At 42.3% G+C, this 20,506-nt stretch overlaps 1 protein-coding gene and 1 long non-coding RNA gene across 10 annotated transcripts in view; one reads left to right on the top strand and one right to left on the bottom strand.

Moving 5' to 3' along the window:
• Nucleotides 1-3,885: 3,885 nt before the first annotated feature.
• LOC120725887 overlaps nt 3,886-20,506 on the top strand; it is a 35,905-nt gene continuing 19,284 nt past the window's right edge. Inside the window, exons 1-10 of one of the 9 annotated variants that reach the window (XM_040018962.1) lie at nt 3,886-4,047; nt 9,718-10,065; nt 10,146-10,262; nt 10,984-11,316; nt 11,444-11,785; nt 13,343-13,678; nt 13,811-14,149; nt 14,357-14,695; nt 15,736-15,820; nt 16,019-16,085. In XM_040018962.1, coding sequence (XP_039874896.1) covers nt 4,011-4,047; nt 9,718-10,065; nt 10,146-10,262; nt 10,984-11,316; nt 11,444-11,785; nt 13,343-13,678; nt 13,811-14,149; nt 14,357-14,695; nt 15,736-15,820; nt 16,019-16,067 — 2,325 coding nt within the window. In that variant the 5' untranslated portion in view covers nt 3,886-4,010 and the 3' untranslated portion in view covers nt 16,068-16,085. Of the gene's footprint in view, nt 4,048-9,717; nt 10,066-10,145; nt 10,263-10,983; nt 11,317-11,443; nt 11,786-13,342; nt 13,679-13,810; nt 14,191-14,354; nt 14,696-15,735; nt 15,821-16,018; nt 16,581-16,975; nt 16,989-20,506 lie in introns of those variants that run through there. The other 8 variants (XM_040018961.1, XM_040018960.1, XM_040018963.1 and 5 more) reach the window with 8 other exon arrangements.
• On the bottom strand, nt 9,103-19,849 carry LOC120725890. The gene is made up of 3 exons (XR_005694250.1): nt 19,839-19,849; nt 15,926-15,931; nt 9,103-9,208 (listed from the first exon to the last, which is right to left on the bottom strand). It is a non-coding gene; the product is annotated as an uncharacterized LOC120725890 (long non-coding RNA).

Genomic DNA, 20,506 nt, shown 5'->3' on the forward strand with positions numbered 1-20,506 from the left:
CGTCATTATGGACAATTTGAAAAGGCTTTTATTTTTGAGTAGCAAAATCAGAATGACTTTATTTATATGGTATCACTGTGGGGCTGTATACTGTAAATAAGAGTGAAATCATCCCGTGGAAACAGGAATTTACCATTTTAGGAGCATTTTGAATCGTATAGAGTTGAGTCAATAATCCGCAATTTGAAAGGGCCATTACTATGAAAAGGCAAAATCAGAATGACTTGATACTGATATGGTATCACTGTGGGCTTTATCTGTAAATACAGAGTGAAATACCCGTGGAAACAGGAATGTTCCATTTAGAGCATTTGAAATCACTGAAAGTACGTCAATTAGGGACAATTGAAAAGGCTTTTATTTTTGAGAGCAAATCAGAATGACTGATATGATATGGTATCACTGTGGGGCTGTATACTGTTGATCTGGAGTGGAACTACCCTGTGGAAACAGGAATTTTCCATTTTAGAGCATTTAGAAATCACAGAAAGTTAGGTCAATTATGGACAATTTAAAAAGGCTTTGATTTTGGAAGGCATAATCAGAATGACTTGATATTGATATGGTATCACTGTGGGGCTTTATACTGTAAATACAGAGTGAAATTATCCTGTGGAAACAGGAATTTTCCATTTTAGAGCATTTTGAAATCACAGAAAGTTAGGTCAATTATGGACAATTTGAAATGGCTTTTATTTTGGAAGGCATAATCAGAATGACTTGATATTGATATGGTATCACTGTGGGGCTTTATACTGTTGATCTGGAGTGGAATTACCCTGTGGAAACAGGAATTTTCCATTTTAGAGCATTTTGAAATCACTGAAAGTTAGGTCAATTATGGACAATTTGAAAAGGCTTTGATTTTGGAAGGCATAATCAGAATGACTTGATATTGATATGGTATCACTGTGGGGCTTTATACTGTTGATCTAAAGTGGAATTACCCTGTGGAAACAGGAATTTTCCATTTTAGAGCATTTTGAATCGTTAGAAGATTAAGTCAAATATCTGCAATTTCAAAGGGCCATTACTATGAAAAGCAAAATCAGAATGACTTGATATTGATATGGTATCACTGTGGGGCTGTATACTGTTGATCTAAAGTGGAATTACCCTGTGGAAACAGGAATGTTCCATTTTAGAGCATTTTGAAATCACTGAAAGTTACGTCAATTATGGACAATTTGAAAGGGCTTTTATTTTTGAAAGCAAAATCAGAATGACTTGATATTGATATGGTATCACTGTGGGGCTTTATACTGTAAATACAGAGTGAAATTATCCCGTGGAAACAGGAATTTTCCATTTTAGAGCATTTTGGATCGTTAGAAGATTAAGTCAAATATCCGCAATTTCAAAGGGCCATTACTATGAAAAGCAAAATCAGAATGACTTGATATTGATATGGTATCGCTGTGGGGCTTTATACTGTAAATACAGACTGAAATTATCCTGTGGAAACAGGAATGTTCCATTTTAGAGCATTTTGAAATCACTGAAAGTTAGGTCAATTATGGACAATTTGAAAAGGCTTTTATTTTTGAGAGCAAAATCAGAATGACTTGATATTGATATGGTATCACTGTGGGGCTGTATACTGTTGATCTGGAGTGGAATTACCCTATGGAAACAGGAATTTTCCATTTTAGAGCATTTTGAAATCACTGAAAGTTAGGTCAATTATGGACAATTTAAAAAGGCTTTTATTTTGGAAGGCATAATCAGAATGACTTGATATTGATATGGTATCACTGTGGGGCTTTATACTGTAAATACAGAGTGAAATTATCCTGTGGAAACAGGAATTTTCCATTTTAGAGCATTTTGAAATCACTGAAAGTTAGGTCAATTATGGACAATTTGAAATGGCTTTTATTTTGGAAGGCATAATCAGAATGACTTGATATTGATATGGTATCGCTGTGGGGCTTTATACTGTTGATCTGGAGTGGAATTACCCTGTGGAAACAGGAATGTTCCATTTTAGAGCATTTTGAAATCACTGAAAGTTAGGTCAATTATGGACAATTTGAAATGGCTTTGATTTTGGAAGGCATAATCAGAATGACTTGATATTGATATGGTATCGCTGTGGGGCTTTATACTGTAAATACAGACTGAAATTACCCTGTGGAAACAGGAATTTTCCATTTTAGAGCATTTTGAAATCACTGAAAGTTAGGTCAATTATGGACAATTTGAAATGGCTTTTATTTTGGAAGGCATAATCAGAATGACTTGATATTGATATGGTATCGCTGTGGGGCTTTATACTGTTGATCTGGAGTGGAATTACCCTGTGGAAACAGGAATTTTCCATTTTAGAGCATTTTGAAATCACTGAAAGTTAGGTCAATTATGGACAATTTGAAAGGGCTTTTATTTTTGAAAGCAAAATCAGAATGACTTGATACTGATATGGTATCACTGTGGGGCTTTATACTGTTGATCTAAAGTGGAATTACCCTGTGGAAACTAGAATTTTTTATTTTAGACCATTTTGAATCCTTAGAAGATTAAGTCAAATATCCGCAATTTCAAAGGGCCATTACTATGAAAGGCAAAATCAGAATGACTTGATATTGATATGGTATTACTGTGAAAATGACTGTGGTTGGAAAGTGTTGATATAAAGTTCAAATAGTATTTGGAAATACGACTTTTGCTTTTAAGAGCATTATTAAGTCATTGAAAGAGTAGTTCAAAAATGAAGATTCACAGGGCTTTTACTTTGAAATCCAAAATAAGATGGCCTTGATAGTGACAGGGCACAATTAGGGTACAAGGATGTGTCATATAGATCGTTCATTAGAGTTTGTAAAATAAAAAAAAGCCTAAATTATATGTTATTATGTTCTTAACATATCTGTTAATTCACTCGAAGTTGGCTTTTATTTTGAAATCCGGTTTCCACATCCATTCCCGTAATACTTTGAATACACAGGTAACGTAAAAAAACTGGAGGCTGGCTTGACTGCAAGTGTTAAAACATGATATAGAAGTCACTTTGATAACTTAAAAATGTTATTGTTTGGCTTTTTCAGTGTTTTATTTATTTCTGAGTAAATCGGTTTGGCTGAGATTAAAGTTATTAGATTAGATTAAATTAAATTTAACTTTATTACTCCCTCGGGAGGGTTCCTCCAAGGTTTTCACACAGCTGAATAAACTTCAAAAAGAAAACCGATTAAACAGAAGTGTGAGATGGTCGAGAGTTTAAGTCAGTTCCCGGTTATATTTTAGACAGCAAGGAGCAGACGGCAGTTTCACTCCAGCAGGTAGCTCGTGACGTACTACCCGGCTTTCGTTAGACCGCGAAGGCCGGTCCTCAGGTGGAAGCAGCCCCCGCTGTTTCCGGGCCGGCCAATAATAACGGTGACATTTAACGTATTTTGTCCGATAAATAATCCCTGAAATTTTTATTTTTCACCCCCCCCCCAACAGCCCTTTTGAATGTCTCCCTAATATGGCCACAACACCTCACTCTTGGAGCACTTTTTTGCCACATGTATCGCAAACCACGTCTCAGCTGTTTATGAAAGTAAAATACGTCCGCACATGACTCCAATTACGCTCAGCTATTGTTGTGAGCGCGCACCCCAAGGCGCTGCGAGACATTTATACAGCCGTATTTCGCACATGACTATGAAAGGCGGAAGAGGAAGTAGTTCCTTTGAATGTAGACAATCCGAATGTTATAGTTTCTTTCCACTGTGTTCCTGTTAATGATAAACTACAGATTTACCCTACATTGCTAAAATATCGATATTTTAATGTGAGAATCGATTCTAGAACATAAATGATTGGTATCGGAGGAATCGATATTTCAGGATCGATCCGCACATCACTAGCTTTTACTGTGAAGGGTCACAGCGAGGAGACTTCCGGTGGAGTCGAAAGTCAGTTTTCTTTGTGCGCCATCTTCTGCAGAGTAACGAGGAGTTGTGTGGTGAATTCAGCTGTCGGTGGTTCAGTGAGGATCAGCTGTAACGGGACTGTTAACGAGGATGAAGCTGCTGATGATGATCGTGCTCCTGTTACTCGGTAAGAAACACACACACACACACACAGAGGTGTGTGGCTTCGTACGGAGTGTGTAGCGGGTCAGTAAAACCGTCCTCTGCTACGTTCATTATTCTATCATCTGTCATGGAGGTCGTTGAAGTTATGAAACACACCGATCGTGTGTGTATTTAAACGTGTGTATTGTACAGACAGCAGGAAACCGTGAGTGTGAAGGCTAACAGGCAGGACACGCCCTGTGTGGACTCGAGCGGGCCTGCGGCGCTCTGTGAGCCTCCTGCTCCACCCACTGACTCTGGCTGCACTCTGGATCCAGTGTTCACTGTTATACTGAGCAGCGCGCGCGTGTGTGTAAATGGCCTGCATTTATATAGCGCTTTACACATCCAGTCATCCACCCATTCACACACTGGTGAGGGCAGCTAGTGATGGGCAGATGAAGCCCCATGAAGCAGTGAAGCTTTTCATCCAATTGGTTCACCCCAGTGCAAAGCTTCTTGAAGCTTCATTTGCTCTAGCAGGACACCTACTGGACGTAAAAATATTAGTTGGCATGAATTTGAAGAGTGTGGCCTTTTGCACACAGCCTGTAAATGTCAACAACAAAAGGAGTGTAGTGATGGCAGTATACTGTGTATATTCATACTGGCAGTATGGGAAATGATTATTTGGAAATGCTTAAAATGGAAATGATCATTTACTGTGAGTTGAGGTGTGGTTGGGGTGTGGACAGTGGTTGTGCTTTTGTAACGTTGAGGTATGGACAGCTACACACTGAGGCCTCAGTCCTGCCTGTTCACATTTTATTCAGTAAAAACTAAATTTTCACTGCTTTTATGACCTTTTTAGTGGGGAGAACATAGCTACAATTTAATGATTTAACAAATCTTTTGAATCCTTTGTCCTCCACAATGCTAAATGGCTGGGAGTCCTCAATCACCATGGTAACCAGGTCTTCATCTATTTGAGATTGTTCTCCTGAGGAAAGACAATAAAGACAAAGCACAAATATAAATATCACACACGTAACTTATTACAGTTGTATAATATTGTTATATCATTTAGTAACATTACTGCATCCTATATTATCATGGCATTTGATGGCTCACCTGGTCTTGCTCCACAATCGGTGTTCCCCTTATTCTCATGCAAAGCTCTGTAGTGCCTAAGCATGGATGTTGTTGTTATATCCCAGCTCCCTGGCACATAGCAAACACTTCACCTTGTACAAAAGTACAGACAGCTTAACATAGGTTTTATTGCACCATCAGTATTATGAAAATACATCTTCTGTAGAAATTTACATACCTTGTTGGGAGGAATAACACATCACAAATTCCATAGACAAAAAGCAATATGTGGCTGGGTTATTCATAGACTTGACAAAGGCATTTGACACTATAGATCCTGATATATTAATAAGAAAACTGGAACGTTATGGTGTCAGAGGGGTAGTTTTAGATTGGGTCCGGAGTTATTTAAGTGCCAGGAAGCAGTTTGTGAAAATAAATGGTGGTTGCTCCTTATGTATGGACATTGCTTGTGGTGTACCCCAAGGGTCAGTTTTGGGTCCAAAATTCTTCAACTTGTACATTAACGACATCTGTAAAGTGTCCAAAGTATTAAAAATGGTTCTCTTTGCTGACGATACAAACATTTTTTGCTCTGGTGATGATCTGCAGAATTTATTGGAGGATATGACTAATGAAATAAGTAAAGTGAAGTTCTGGCTTGATAAAAACAAATTATTAAATTTGAATAAATCTAAACTTATGTTATTTGGAAATAGTCGTTTAAATACAAATGCAAAGATTCAAATAAATGGTGTTGATATTGAAAGAGTCAGTGAAAATAAATTTCTGGGGGTAATAATAGATGAAAAACTTAACTGGAGAGCTCACGTAAGATATATTCATTCCAAAGTATCACGAAGCATTGCAACACTAAACAAGGCAAAACAGGTATTAGACAGACATCACTTCATATTCTACTGTTCACTGGTTTCACCATACTTAAGCTATTGTGCAGAGGTCTGGGGCAATAACTATAAAACCACATTACATTCACTTTTTACTCTTCAAAAAAAAGCAATTCGAATCATCCACAATGCAGGTTATAGGGAACATACAAACTCACTATTTTTGCAGTCTGAAATATTGAAAATTGACGATATAGTGAAATTCCAAACAGCACAAATTCTATTCAAAGCAAAAAATAAAGAACTGCCAGGTAATATTCAGAGTATGTTTTTTTTGAAAGAAGGAAGTTATAATTTAAGGGGTTTTTGTAACTTCAAAACAGGGAAGGTACGTACTACAAGAAAAGGCTTTTGTGTTTCTGTTCATGGAGTGAAACTATGGAACAAACTGAATATGGAATTAAAGCAACGTCCAAACATAAAACTGTTCAAAAAGAGTTATAAAAATATGATCTTCTCGATCTATAAAGAAAAGGAAAATATTTAAATTAAGTGAATGTCTCTATTTAAAAACAAACAAACAAACAAAAAATTCATGATGTGATATTATAGGATATAGTATATCAGAAATCTGTTCACTATTTTTATTACAAATTATATCAGTAAGGAAGCTGACTAAATATTCACTGATAATTTATGGGACAGGGGTGGGATTAAATAAGTGTGTACTTCTTCCCACTCCCTTTCAACATGTAAATTAATCAGAATGTTTTTTTGTATGTAATTTGTATAGTATTTTTTTTCTCTCTTATTTCTTTTCTAAATGTACTTGTATATTGTTCACATGTTGAAATAAATTACCAATCAAATCAATCAATCAAATCAATAAAATCAAAATGTTCCCACACAGGGGAGGACATCCTCCTCTTCTTAGCTGGCTCCATTCTCTCACTAACAACTCTCCATCAAACACCCACATTTTTGAATGAAGTCTGAGGGTTTATATCGCTGTCATAGCTCGCGGCAAAGTTCGAACTGCTTCCTGAACCAGTCACGTGGTACAGCCGGGCAGCGAGGCTTCGGACGTCATCATTTTCAGCTCCTCCCATAAATGAAGCAAGCCTCAATACGCGCATCGCGGAAACGCCCCCTCCATTACTCGACACACGCTTCGAAGCCTCGATACAGAACGTCCCATCACTAATGGCAGCTACATTGTAGCCACAGCAACCCTGGGGCGCACTGTGTGTGTGTGTGTGTGTGTGTGTGTGTGTACATGTCTGTACTTATAGATATCTAATACTTACTTAGGAATAGTAGTGGCAGAATAGTTAAATTTATATCTTGCATATTTCCACAACCATATCCATAATCACATACTGTGTATGCTACTGTTGTATATAGTGTACTATATTACTTATTTTCCATTGTTTGTACTTATTTTGTATTTTTTGTACTCAGTCCCTGAGCTGAGGTAACGCACAAATTTCCCCACCGTGGGATCAATAAAGTCTTATCCTATCTTATATGAGTACTACATGTAAATACTACATATATGTAGTACTGATGCTGAAGAGCATAAAATCATTCAGTTAGTAAAATACATTTTTATCTTTTGTCACAGCCTGAGTCACTTTCAGCTGATGTTATTCATAGCAGCATGCCCACACACGCTCACAGACGCACACGTTCACCACGTGCCACATATCAAGTTGGGGTCTATACCTTCAGCTCATCCTTGACTCCTCCCCCCAGAGAGAGAGAGCGTTACAACCTTGTTTTTCACTTTACAGTCACATGAAGATATACCTTCCAAGGCCTCCCCCCGAGAGGCCCCCTTACCACTCCCCAAGGTAAAATAGGGGTCTCTCCTTCTCCAGTCCAATTGTGCCTGGATGTGCCCGTCTACATCCAACTTACAATATCTAAGTGTGTGTGTGTGTGTTGAATAAATCATAATACATATACATATATGATGTTATCTTTTCTGTCCATCCATCCATCCAGTCGCTTCCGCTTATCCTTTTCAGGGTCGCGGGGGGCGCTGGAGCCTATCCCAGCCGTTATAGGTCGAGAGGCGGGGTACACCCTGGACGGGTTGCTAGTCTGTTGCAGGGCTAACACACAGGGACAGACAACCATTCACACTCACATTCACACTTATGGGCAATTTAGATTAATCAATTAACCTATCCCCACAAGCTGCATGTCTTTGGACGGTGGGAGGAAGCCGGAGTACCCGGAGAGAACCCACGCAGACACGGGGAGAACATGCAAACTCCACACAGAAAGACCTGATGGTGGAATTGAACTCAGGACCTTCTTGCTGTGTGGCAACAGTGCTAACCACCGTGCTGCCAAAAGCACTTTTCTATCTAATAAAACAAAAATAAAAAATCCTAATAACAAAATAATACCTCTATATGTATACTATTGTCAAAACACATGACCACAACACCGAGGTAGGTTTCCATTACAAGCAAACTCAGTGTGCTTAACACAAAAAGAACATAAAAACCTGTTTAGGTGTCCACAGGCCGTGAAAACAGTAAAACAAAATAGATCATTAATCAGTGGAATAATCAATAGATTATTAAAATACTAGATAGCTGCAGTATGCAGGTGTGCTGTCAGTGTTTTTGTGTGACAAGTGGGAGCTGTGTGGGCTGAATAATAATAATAATGGATTGCATTTATATAGCAGTTTTCGAGACCCTCAAAGCGCTTTACAATACCACTATTCATTCACTCTCACATTCACACACTGGTGGAGGCAGCTACGGTTGTAGCCACAGCTGCCTGGGGCAGACTGACAGAAGCGAGGCTGCCATATCGCGCCATCGGCCCCTCTGGCCAACACCAGTAGGCAAGTAGGGTAAAGTGTTTTGCCCAAGGACACAACGACTAGGACAGAGAGCCCAGGGATCGAACCGCCGACCTTCCGGTGCTGCAGGTGCTGGCAGTGTTTGCCTCATATATCACTGCAGCACTGCTGTGTGTTCAACAAAGCATCAAAACAAAAAATGAGTGGAATTATTCAAATTACTCGATGATTGCAGCTCTACATGTGATTGTTAAGACGCCCATCATGGACTGTTGCTATGTCAACGATGGGTTTACTTCCTGCCGATCCACACGTCTTTGCATCAATGTAAAGTCATTCCTCTTCATCATCATCATCGTGCTACATTCAGCTGTGAGGAGAAAGACATAAATACAAACGTCACACAGGATGAGATCAGCAGAGCTGATTCAGCCTCATCACTGAGAACCCACGATTCATGATAATTAATGCCTGACTGCAGACAGACAGACTTCATCCACCTGACCTGAGTGTGTCATGAGTGACCCTCACAGCAAGCTTCTCTCAGCTGTTTCCTCTGTGATGCTTTGAGGGCAGAGCAGGTTACTAGACTGTGGATTAATAACTGTTTGAGGGAGGAGCACGGTGTCTGTTGTGTGTGCATAATCTTCCTTTGCTGCACATGTGTGCTTGTGTTGTGTTGGTGATCTGAGCTGGATGGAGACACTGATGAGCTGGACAGGTTCACTGTGACAGACCTGAGCTGATGGTTCCTGTTAGCAGAGGGTCTCAGATCTGATGCTGGACACATGGATCAGCTTTAAAGTTGAACGTTTAATGTCGATCTGTGTTTGGATCATAAATCAGCAGACACAAAACATCATAGAGGACATCACTGTGTGTGTGTGTGTGCGTGTGTGTGTGTGTGTGAGAGAGAAGGATCTCACCTGTTTCATGTTTCTGTCCTCAGGTTCCCAGCATGCCCTAGGTGTGGAGGTTTATGAGGGGGAGGAGTCTGTCCTGCTGCCCTGTCAGGTACCAGCTGATGTTTCCAGTAGCTCCACATCAGCAGTGTGGGACCGTGATGAGCTCAAGAAGTCAACGGTTCACCTGCGTCTGAAGAGCAGTGACGATCTTAATGATCAAAACAGTCATTACCACGGTCGAACATCAATGAGAGTCGACGCTCTGCAGACTGGAGACCTCAGCCTCACTCTGAGGAAGCCCACAGTCTCTGACAGTGGAACCTACACCTGCACCGCCCTCAAGGATGGACAAGCTCAGAGACAGCCTGGAGTAGTACATCTGAAGGTCACAGGTGAGTGGACAGAGGTCAGATTGATGTGAGTTCATACAAACATGTTGATGATGTTCATGTCTCGTGTGTTTGTGTCACAGAACCTCCTCCAGTCTGGCCCATAGTCCTCTTAGCTGTGCTGGTTCCTCTGATCATCCCGGCTGCTGCCTTTGTTCTGTGTGTGTGCTGTGCATCTAAAAGGATGAAGGACAGACAAGGTGTGTGTATTTTTTATAATTTGTGTATGTGTTTGTGTAAGACTCAGTAACAGAGAGATCACTCTGACTGATGTGTGTGACCTTTGACCTCCACACATGAATCCAGCAGCTCCTCACAGATCAGTGAAACCAGCTGCTGATGTTTCCAACACGTCTGTAACATCTGGATGCACCAAATGCATACATAGTGCATTTGGTGCATCTCAGTCATCCAGGTAAGTAAATCCCCAACATGTGGATTCTGTTCATCTGGACGTTTTCAGTGGGAGGAACATTTTATCATCATCAGGTGATGATGACTGCAGGTTTCCCCAACCTTATTTATTTATTCATTTGTTTCACACATGGTTTTTATGTTTAAGTTGTTTGTTGCTGGTTTTTAGTTTGGTTTTTCTGTGTTTGGGAGCTGACACAGTCTCAGTGGAGATGGGGTTTTGGGGGGTAGCAGGAGGAGAGAAGCTGCAGAGAGTAAGACTACAACTCATTGACATCTGTGCAACAAAGCGTTATTATCAGACTCACACTTCCTGACTTTGAGCTAAGAACATAGACACTACGTACCTTTGTAATGCCAGGTAACAGGCAGTGAGTTCACCAAACACCACCAACAGTATGTACAATAATATATCATAACATACGTGAGGTCAACATATATTACAGTGTTTCACATTTAAATACAAGGATACTGATGTCTGTGCATGTTTTGCTTTTTTTCTCTCAGTTCCTCAGTCAGAGGTGGTGGAGGTGGGTCAGCAGGAGTCTGTCCTGCTGTCCTTTCAAACCACAGCTAACCTTCCTCGGGACGTCACAGTGCAGTGGACACGCTCAGACTCCAACACGATGGTCCACGTGTATGAGAGTGGAAAAGATCAGCCAGGTAAACAGGACCCGGGTTACAGAGGTCGCACAAAGATGAATGAAGATCCACTGAGAACTAGAGACCTCAGTCTGACCCTGAAAGACACCCTCCTCACTGACCGTGGAGTCTACACCTGCACCGTCAAGAAGGATGGACACATGCTGCTACAGAAATCAGTGGCGCTGAAAGTCAAAGGTGAGTGTAACAGCTGTTTGTCCACAGCCGAAATCCAGCATGAAAACAACAGGAGTGAAGAGCTGCAGGTTACACATGATGGAGGATTACACTCACTCACATCTGTCTCTACACGTTCTCCTTTCAGCTCCGGAGTTACAGGAGGTGGAGTGGAGACAGGGGGACAAGTCTGTCCTGCTGCCATTTAATCCCACAGCTGACCTTCCTCAGGACGCCACAGTGGTGTGGAGACTTACTGTATTCAAACACATGATGGTCCACGTGTATGAGCGTGGAAAAGATCAGCCAGACAAACAGGACCCGGGTTACAGAGGTCGCACAGAGATGAAGAAAGATCCACTGAGAACTGGAGACCTCAGTCTGACCCTGAAAGACCCCCTCGTCACTGACAGTGAAGACTACACCTGCACCGTCTACAACAAGGGTGGAGACAAGCTGCTACAGAAAGTAGTGCTACTCAGAGTCACAGGTGAGTTTAACATGTAGAAGGTTGGTCATGTGTATAGCCCAATGACTGTAGAAAACATAGACGACGCGACAGCTCCCCAGAAATGAAGCCAAAACGTCTCTATCGCCCCCTGGTGTCTGGCTGCAGCTCCTGTGCAGAGCTGAAAATTAAAGATGTGCAAACAACAGCATGTTTTCAGTCTCTTGCCACATCTGTAAAGACAGTAACACCAAATAAAAAAAAGCTTTCACTTAAGTAACTCAGTAATCAGTAAGTAGTAATTAAATGACAAAAGCCTAAACTAAGTATGGCCATGTGGCAGATTAAGTTAAAATTATGTAATTTTTCCACTGATGACTTTGTTGGCACTGACTTTTATTTTTACTAAGATTGATGAAGTTAAAGACAAAAAACAAAAGGATTAATCACACCTGTAACTGTGTCGCTGTATATCAGCATTAACAGGACCTCAGTTTGTATCTCAGACCTGCACAGCTTCTGTTTTAAACACTTGATGTACTCAGCTGCATGAAGAGCACGTTTGAGTTTCTCTAACACAATTAAATAAAACCTGATGAAGGTCAAAGGTCGTCACTTGTATGTTGAACTACAAACTTCTGACCTGGAATTCTTTCACTGTTCTTTGTCAATAGTGTGCTATTTATCAAACAGTAATTGAGAATCATTCATACCAGAGTAACCAGAGAGGATCATATATATTTTAGCCTCTTAAGACCCAAACTCTTTCAGCGCATGCATTTTTAATTTCTCTTTGATATTTGGGCAGATTGGGACCTGATGAATGTAAAAACAAAGAATTACATGTTTTGTTTTTTTTACCTGATGTTTGTTTCTGAGAAAAATGAGATCCACACATGAGGACATTCGTTTTACATTTTGGTAGAACAGTGGCAGCAGAATGTCCTCGTAAGTGGATATCAGGCAAAACCTTATATTTTGGTTTAGACAACCCAAAATGTGATGTCCACATGTGTGGAAGGCAGGTCCTAGGAGGTTAAATATATAACTTTCTACAGGACTGAATATAATATCTATGTAAAAGTCCGGAGCCTCTGGGGAGTATCCGAGTATTTATAACATTACACAAACCAAAGGTCTCCATCACAGTGTTGATGAAATGCTGGGTTTATCCATCTCCCGAAGATTTCCCTGTGAGGAAGCTGCTGGTGAAGATGATGAGTCCTGCTTGATCAATGCCATGAGCTTCAGTCTTCCTGGTGTTTCTTAAATGAAGCCTCTCTCAGTGGGTCAACAGAACTTATGACACAGAACAGCTGTGATGAAAGAAAAGAAAGAAGTTTCTCCAAACCTCTGGACCCAGAAACCCAGCTTGGTCCTGATGGTCCCCCTCACTAGTTTCTCCCCAGGGTGGATGTAGCTGTGGATAATAATATGGACTCTATTATTAAATGAAAAGAACAAATTACACATGTATGAAACCTTCTGCTGCTGTTTTTATTTAAAGTTTCCATGTCAACAGGCTGTAGAAGGGCTCTGTGAGTGTAATGGATCCAAAGCTGTTTAAATCTTCATGTCTGTCTGTTTGTCTGTGTTCAGAGAGTCTGCCAGACATTGTGGAGGTGACAGAAGGGGAGGAGTCTGTCCTGTTGCCATTTAAAACCACACCTGACCTTCCTCAGGACGTCACAGTGGAATGGACTGGCCCCAAACACATGAAGGTCCACGTGTATGAGCGTGGAAACAATCAGCCAGATAAACAAGACCAGGGTTACAGAGGTCGCACAGAGATGAAGAAAGATCCACTGAGCACTAAAGACCTCAGTCTGACCCTGAAAGACCCCCTTGTCACTGACAGTGGAGTCTACACCTGCACCATCTACAGCAAGGATGGAGACAAGCTGCTACAGAAATCAGTGACTGTCAGAGTCACAGGTGAGTGTAACAGCTGTTTGTCCACAGTGACTGAAAACAGGATGAAGAGCTGATGGTTACACAGCAGAGGAGACGGTGGAGGATCAACCTCACTCATGTCTGTCTCTTTGTTTTTTTGCTTTTTTTTCTCAGTTCCTCACACAGAGGTCGTGGGGCTGACACAGGAGAAAGAGTCTGTCGATCTTCCCTTTAAAACCACAGCTGTCCTTCCTCAGGACGTCACAGTGGAGTGGACTGACCCCAAACACAGGAAGGTCCACGTGTATGAGAGTGGAAAAGATCAGCCAGACAAACAGGACCCGGGTTACAGAGGTCGCACAGAGATGAAGGATAAAGATCCACTGAGAACTGGAGACCTCAGTCTGACCCTGAAATATCCCAACGTCATTGACAGTGCAGTCTACACCTGCACCGTCTACAACAAGGGTGGAGACAAGCTGCTACAGAAATCAGTGACTCTCATTGTCAGAAGTGAGTGTAACAGCTGTTTGTCCACAGTGTGAATCACAGATGTGTAAACCTGTGAGTGTGTCCAGCTGTTTGTGCAGCCTCACACATCAACACACAACAGTTCAGCTCCAAGTCAGAGAAACACTGAGAACAGCTGGTTACACAGCAGAGGACAGGATGGACCATCAACCTCACTCATGTCTGTCTGTGTTCATGTTCTGCTCTCAGCTCCATGGATGGCGATAGTGGAGGTGACACAAAGGGAGGAGTCTGTGCAGCTGCGCTTTCAAATCCCACCTGACCTTCTTCAGGACGTCACAGTGGAGTGGAAACACTTAGACTCCAACAAGATGGTCCACGTGTATGCGAGTGGAAAATATCAGCCAGATAAACAGGACCAGGATTACAGAGGTCGCACAGAGATGAAGGAAGATCCACTGAGAACTGGAGATGTCAGTCTGACCCTGAAAGACCCACACTTTACTGACAGTGGAGTCTACACCTGCACCGTCTACAACAAGGATGGAAAGAAGCTGCTAGAGGATTCAGCAATACTTAGAGTCAGAGGTGAGTGAAGTCATCACAGGTCACAGAGAACCCAAACTGTTGATTTCTAAAGACTAATCAATAAATGATGAGGTCGTCCTAAATGTTTGAAGTGTGGATCTGTGTTTGTGTCCAACAGCAGACAGCTCAGTGTTTCCTTCACCTTCATCATAAACTGATATCAATACCTGATCAAATACTAACAGATAATAACAATAATAGTAAAACCTGATGGAAAAAATGCATTTTCACTTATTGTATGAATTATATGTCCCGTTAATGCAGAGATTTTCATTTGAACTAACTCATCTATCGTTGAAGTAATAAGTGAAAGTGAGATTTGACTTTGTTCTGTGTGTGGACCTGCAAACCGCAGTCAGGCTCACTGAGTGTATGAAACTCAGACATAACTGTGGCTCATGTTGAGTCTCTTATTAGAGTACCAGGGTTAGCATCCTGCTAACAGGAAGTGTTTCATTCACACGCTGGAGAGATCATATCTCTCGGCTGGTGTTCCCCTGCACAAGCGGGAGGAGATGGCTGGGGAGAGGGAGGTCTCGCCATTGTCAGACACTGACAAGCTGGGACGTGTTACATGATCATAAACTGATCATAAAGTGACCTCCCAGCCCATTGTTCCTTCACTGGGCTGGTTTCAGTCATTATGCAAATGTCCTGTTTATAAGGTTGAAACCTGCAGTCAGCTGAGACTGAAGAAGTCACCTGATGAAACGTTTCTCCCACTGAAAACGTCCAGATGAACAGAATCAACTTTTGGAGATGATTGACAAGTCATTAGCCAATGAGAAAGCAGATAGAATGCTGCATATCCTCCTCTTTGAAACATGTTATAAGATAGATTTTCTTAATATTGTCTTTAATCTGAGTCAGAATGAGTGAGTCAGCAGTAAAGTGTGCAGAGGTCAAAGGTCAGGAAGCTGTTTCCCTACAGACTCCTATAGGACCAGAGTCTGAGTACATCCTCAGCTGTCTCCGTCAGGTGGTGTTCATGTTTTATACTGTCTGTGATCAGAGCTGACCCTCTCTCCTCTCCTCTGCAGTCACCCTGATGGACACCATGGCTGAGATGCTTCCACATCCTCGGCCTCACAAGCACAGGAGAGCACAGTCTGACCTGGGACACAGGTATGTTCATCCTGTCTAACACTGGTGGACTGTGTCCAAATATGTCCATGTGAGATTACAGGATGAAACAATATTAAGATTATTGTGGTGGAGGTGCCCGTTCACCTTCAGCTGCTCCACCTCTGTCACATTTAAATAGGACACATGGTCCTGTGGACACATGAACTGAGCTGCTCTGTCTGTCCTCTGTGTCCTCAGGAACAGGAACCATGAAGACGTTCCTCTGATGGGAGTTCAGTCAGCTTGATGGGTCATAGTGGAGGAGGAGGAGGAGCTGATGATGTGTGTGTATATACAGGATAAAGTACTTAGTGTGTATTCAGATGAAGATGCAGCTTTGCTTTGGCCTTCCTCTGCTAACAGCTAACAGCTAACTAACCTCAGCCAGATGTTCTGCAGCTGTTTGTCTAACATTAGAAGTTTATAATGATGATGACCCCGAGCGTGTTTCTGCTGTTCTGATGGATCTCCACGGAGCGTCCTGACTCTGTGTCACATGTTAGCTTTATGGGGGTCAAAGGTCAAAGCTGCTGACTGTCAGGAAGCTTCAGACAAACATGATGAAACACCCCCTCTGACCTCAGAGCTCCAATCAGAGCAGGAAGGAGCCGTGATGGAGGCCCTAGGGCCACACCCACACTTCCTGTCAGTGCCTGTGATTGACAGCTGCCTCCATCAGTATCATATGTATCCATATAATCACCCTGAGGTCACTGATGTTGGTGCTGTATGAACCAGATTAAATGTTTTTACATATTAACATGACGTCTCCGTGTCTCTGTCTCATATACAGTATTTAATCATGTCAGTCCATTCAGTGCACAAACATGTCAGTAATCAAACACTGTGCTGTTGTGTTGCAGCTGCACACACACTCATGTTGGTGCTTTGTGTTCACTGCTGTTGGGTCAAAGCTGTGTTTAGACCAGGCTGTCCAGGTCTGATGGAGCTGCCTGTTCAAACAGTGAATGACCCGGTGTGGAGGGTCCTTCATCATGTTCTGATGGAGCTGTGGGGGCAGCCATCATGGTGTTTCCTGTGAGCCGCGGTGCAGCTGTGAGTCAGTGTGCTCTCTATAGAGCACTGATAAACACCAGCAGCTCAGACATTTGGTTGTTCCAGGGGAGGGTGTTATGAGTGGCTGTGTGCAGACAGGAATAAGACCCAAGGTGCAGACTCCGGAGACAGTCGTGAACTCAAAACAGCTTTAATATAAAACTCAAAATCTAACATAACTGGAAAAAATCAAAATAAACTTAAACCAGAGGACTGACAGAACACAGCTAGGTAAACAGTAGACCGCAACAGACACAGAGAAACACAAGGCTTAAATACACAGAGGGAGCAATCAGGGAATGGGTAACAGGAGGGAAACACAGCTGGGGCAAATCAGGCCTAACGAGACAAGGGGAAGCAAAACCAGACACATTAACATCAGACATGGACTTTCAAAGTAAAAACAGGAAACCCATAACACAGACTGAACAAAAGACACAGACTCACAGCCTCGCACTACAACAGAGGGAACAGAGATGTGGGACCAGGGCAGACACAGACACTGACTGGACACGGGGATATAGCCACTAAGGATACACAGAGACGTGAACTAGACAAGGGGATACAGCTGACAGGGGAGACAGAGCAGCTAAAGAAGACAGAGACATAAACCATAAGACAGAACTCAAAGAAACCAAAGACTAGAAATAATAAATAATATCATAAACTCAAACCCCCTGGGTCAACAACCCAGGCATCCTAACAGAGGGAGGTGTCAGGAGTTGATGAAGCTGGAAATATGGGGTTTAATTATGGTGAAGGACTCTGGGCAGAGTGGGACAGACACTGGCTGAAGACTCTGTCCACCCGGCCTGGGACGCCGTCAGGACCGGCAGCCTTCCTCAGGTCGACGGTTCGCAGTGACCTCATGCTCGTGTGCTGTGAGGGTGGAGCTTGTGAGGTGAGTGGGTTGTGGTGCAGCACAGTGGCTGATAGATAAATACCATCCTAGTGGATCCAGCAGACGTCACATGAGGTCACAGAGTCTCCATCACTGATTAAACACCTCAGCTGTGAAAAGTATGACCAGGTTTGGTGTTGGAGTTAATAACACATTCAAAGCATTGTTATAAATATACAGTCCAGTAAGAGCAGCTCCCTGTTACAGGCGGTCCGTGTGGTTTAGTGGCCATAAAAATAAACATGTGACATCTCTGGCAGAATGAGCTTGACTCTGAACAGTGCACTGGTCCGTGAGCTCAAAGGACCAAACGTTTGCTGCTGTAAGCCAACTGCTGATTTCTTGGCCTAGCCAAACAAAAACCTGTATGAGGTCACATGGTTTTTATTACTAGAGCGAGGATACTTAGAGTGCCCAGAGTGCTTTGTTCAGGGTATGGACGTTCACAGGTCATATTTATGGTATGTCATTGTTGTACACCGTTAACCTCAGGATTACAGGTGTGTTCGTTCCATGTGGGTAGAGTCTTTATAACATTCAGGTGCAGCACAGTACTCCATTTTATTTTCAGTGTGGACATGTCCTTTAATTTCAGAGGACCGGTGTAATAATATCACTGTTGTGTTTTACATAAAGGACTCGTGCAGGGACATCATGCAAACCTCCCACAGAGATCCTGAGCGGTCTGTCAGTGTGAGTGATTGTCTGTACCTCTGTGGCTGCACTCGTTACTTACCCACCATGCACCACTCCTCTCAGTCAGGGACTGTAACCCATCTCCATCCCTGGGCAGGCTGTGATCAGCTGACCTCTCTGTAAGAGCCAAAGTCAATGTTTATGTTTTGTTTATTTGTTATGGTGGCACAGGTGTATAGCTTTACCTGCATCTCAGGTGATGGCATGTGGGTGTGGTCACAGTCTATTTACCTGATGTCTGTGTCCGCAGCAGGTGTGTTGGGTGAGTGGTTCGTGGGCAAACTTTTCTGTTGACCGGCATTTTTTGGCACACCAGTTAATCCATGCGCTATTTGTAAATCGATTCAAAGCACAAAAGTTTGTTTTGTTTTGTCCTTAAAATAAATGCGCAAAGTACAAGTACGACTCATTATGGATTATTGGAGGCGCGTCACAGGGACACAACCAGCTCAGCCGGCCGCGGCTTTATTTACGGATGAAAGTCGCAACACTCTCTTTGGCTGTACACAGCTGGATTCATCCAGGTGTGAGCAGATGTCTTGTGATCTTCTAGGCTGAACTGCTGTAATTCATTATATGATGACCTCTGACAGAGCCACCCATTACTCTGTGACTCACAGCTTCCTGGTTCTGACCCATGTGACTGAGTGGACCAATCAGTGGCCGTCAGCGTGTGAACCCTCAGAGGACTCGTTAAAGCTGAAACATTCACTCAGATATGAGTTCTTAAAGATGTTATAAAGAGTCAAACATCAGCTCCGAGAGCAGAAATCAGTGGAGACATTCTGAGGTCCCTGAGCGTGCTCACGGGTGGAGATCACACATCTGCTTCCTGACAATTTGACTTTGTTATAGGAGGACTGGTGTGTGTGTGTGTGTGTGTGTGTGTGTGTGTGTGTGTGTGTGTGTGTGTGTGTGTGTGTGTGTGTGTGTGTGTGTGTGTGTGTGTGTGGCAAAGTGTTTCTGCCCAGTGTCCCAGGGGCAACGTCCCCTATAATGTTTCATGTGTCTGAACACACAAACTGAGCGTCCCTTGGACCACTGTGAGCGACAGCAGACGTGTGCACTGTGGTCACACCAGCATCGAATCCATCCAAGTTACATGTTTATTAAAGTAATCAAATTACAGCATTTATGTTAGACTACTTTTAATTAACTGCTTTAATTAACTAACTGTTTTATCCCACTTACAATGAAAATTAAAAAAAATCTTGTTCATGACCTGTGCAGCATGTTAACACTATTGGGAGGAAAAATAACTTGAACTTTCTACCTGCAGGCCTGACAGCAGCAGATGTATCACTGCTGTAACACCTGTAACACTCAGCAGTCGCCTCATTGTTCTGACACACACAACAACACTACTGACTACACTACACACTAACTACACACTAACTACACACTAACTACACAAGATTTGTGCTAAACGTCTCAAAACTCTCACATCTCAAAACCGCTGTCACTCCTAAAACTTCCCCCCGTTTCTTAACAACTAAATGACATGTTTTGATTGGTCAACATGGTACATTTTTCGACCAATAAGAAAGGGTGGGGTGTTTTGGAGTCGTTTTTGCTCACAGGCTTTCGAGTGTTTTCCTTATAAAACGCAGTTTTTACCGTTTCTTCCTGCAGTAAATATAAACAACGACAGTATTCAGGAAAACAACCAAACATTGCAGATATTTTATCATAACTCTGGTTTTACGTGGCCGATCAACACAGTTTAAAAACTGGTATAAAGTCCACACTTTGTCCGTCAGTTGTTCCGTCTGTCCTGCTCAGAGGGAACATTGCCCAGGGGCATGTGGAAAAGCTGTTGAAATTAAATTAAATACTTTGTCATGATTTTCACATCAATGTGCTTTTCACAAGGACTATTAGCAGTAACAATGAAAATGACGTGCTGCCTGAACTACCCATGTGTTAATGCAGTGGTTCACAACCCCCGGGCCACGGACCGGGCCGTGAGAGTCGAGGCTCAGTGTGAAATTTATGGTTTTCAGAGTTTTTATCGTTAACTTGGTTTCCCTGGG

The sequence above is a fragment of the Simochromis diagramma genome, unplaced genomic scaffold (genome assembly GCF_900408965.1).
Source record: "Simochromis diagramma unplaced genomic scaffold, fSimDia1.1 OVJJ01000748.1, whole genome shotgun sequence".
In the NCBI taxonomy this organism is placed as follows: Eukaryota; Metazoa; Chordata; class Actinopteri; order Cichliformes; family Cichlidae; genus Simochromis; species Simochromis diagramma.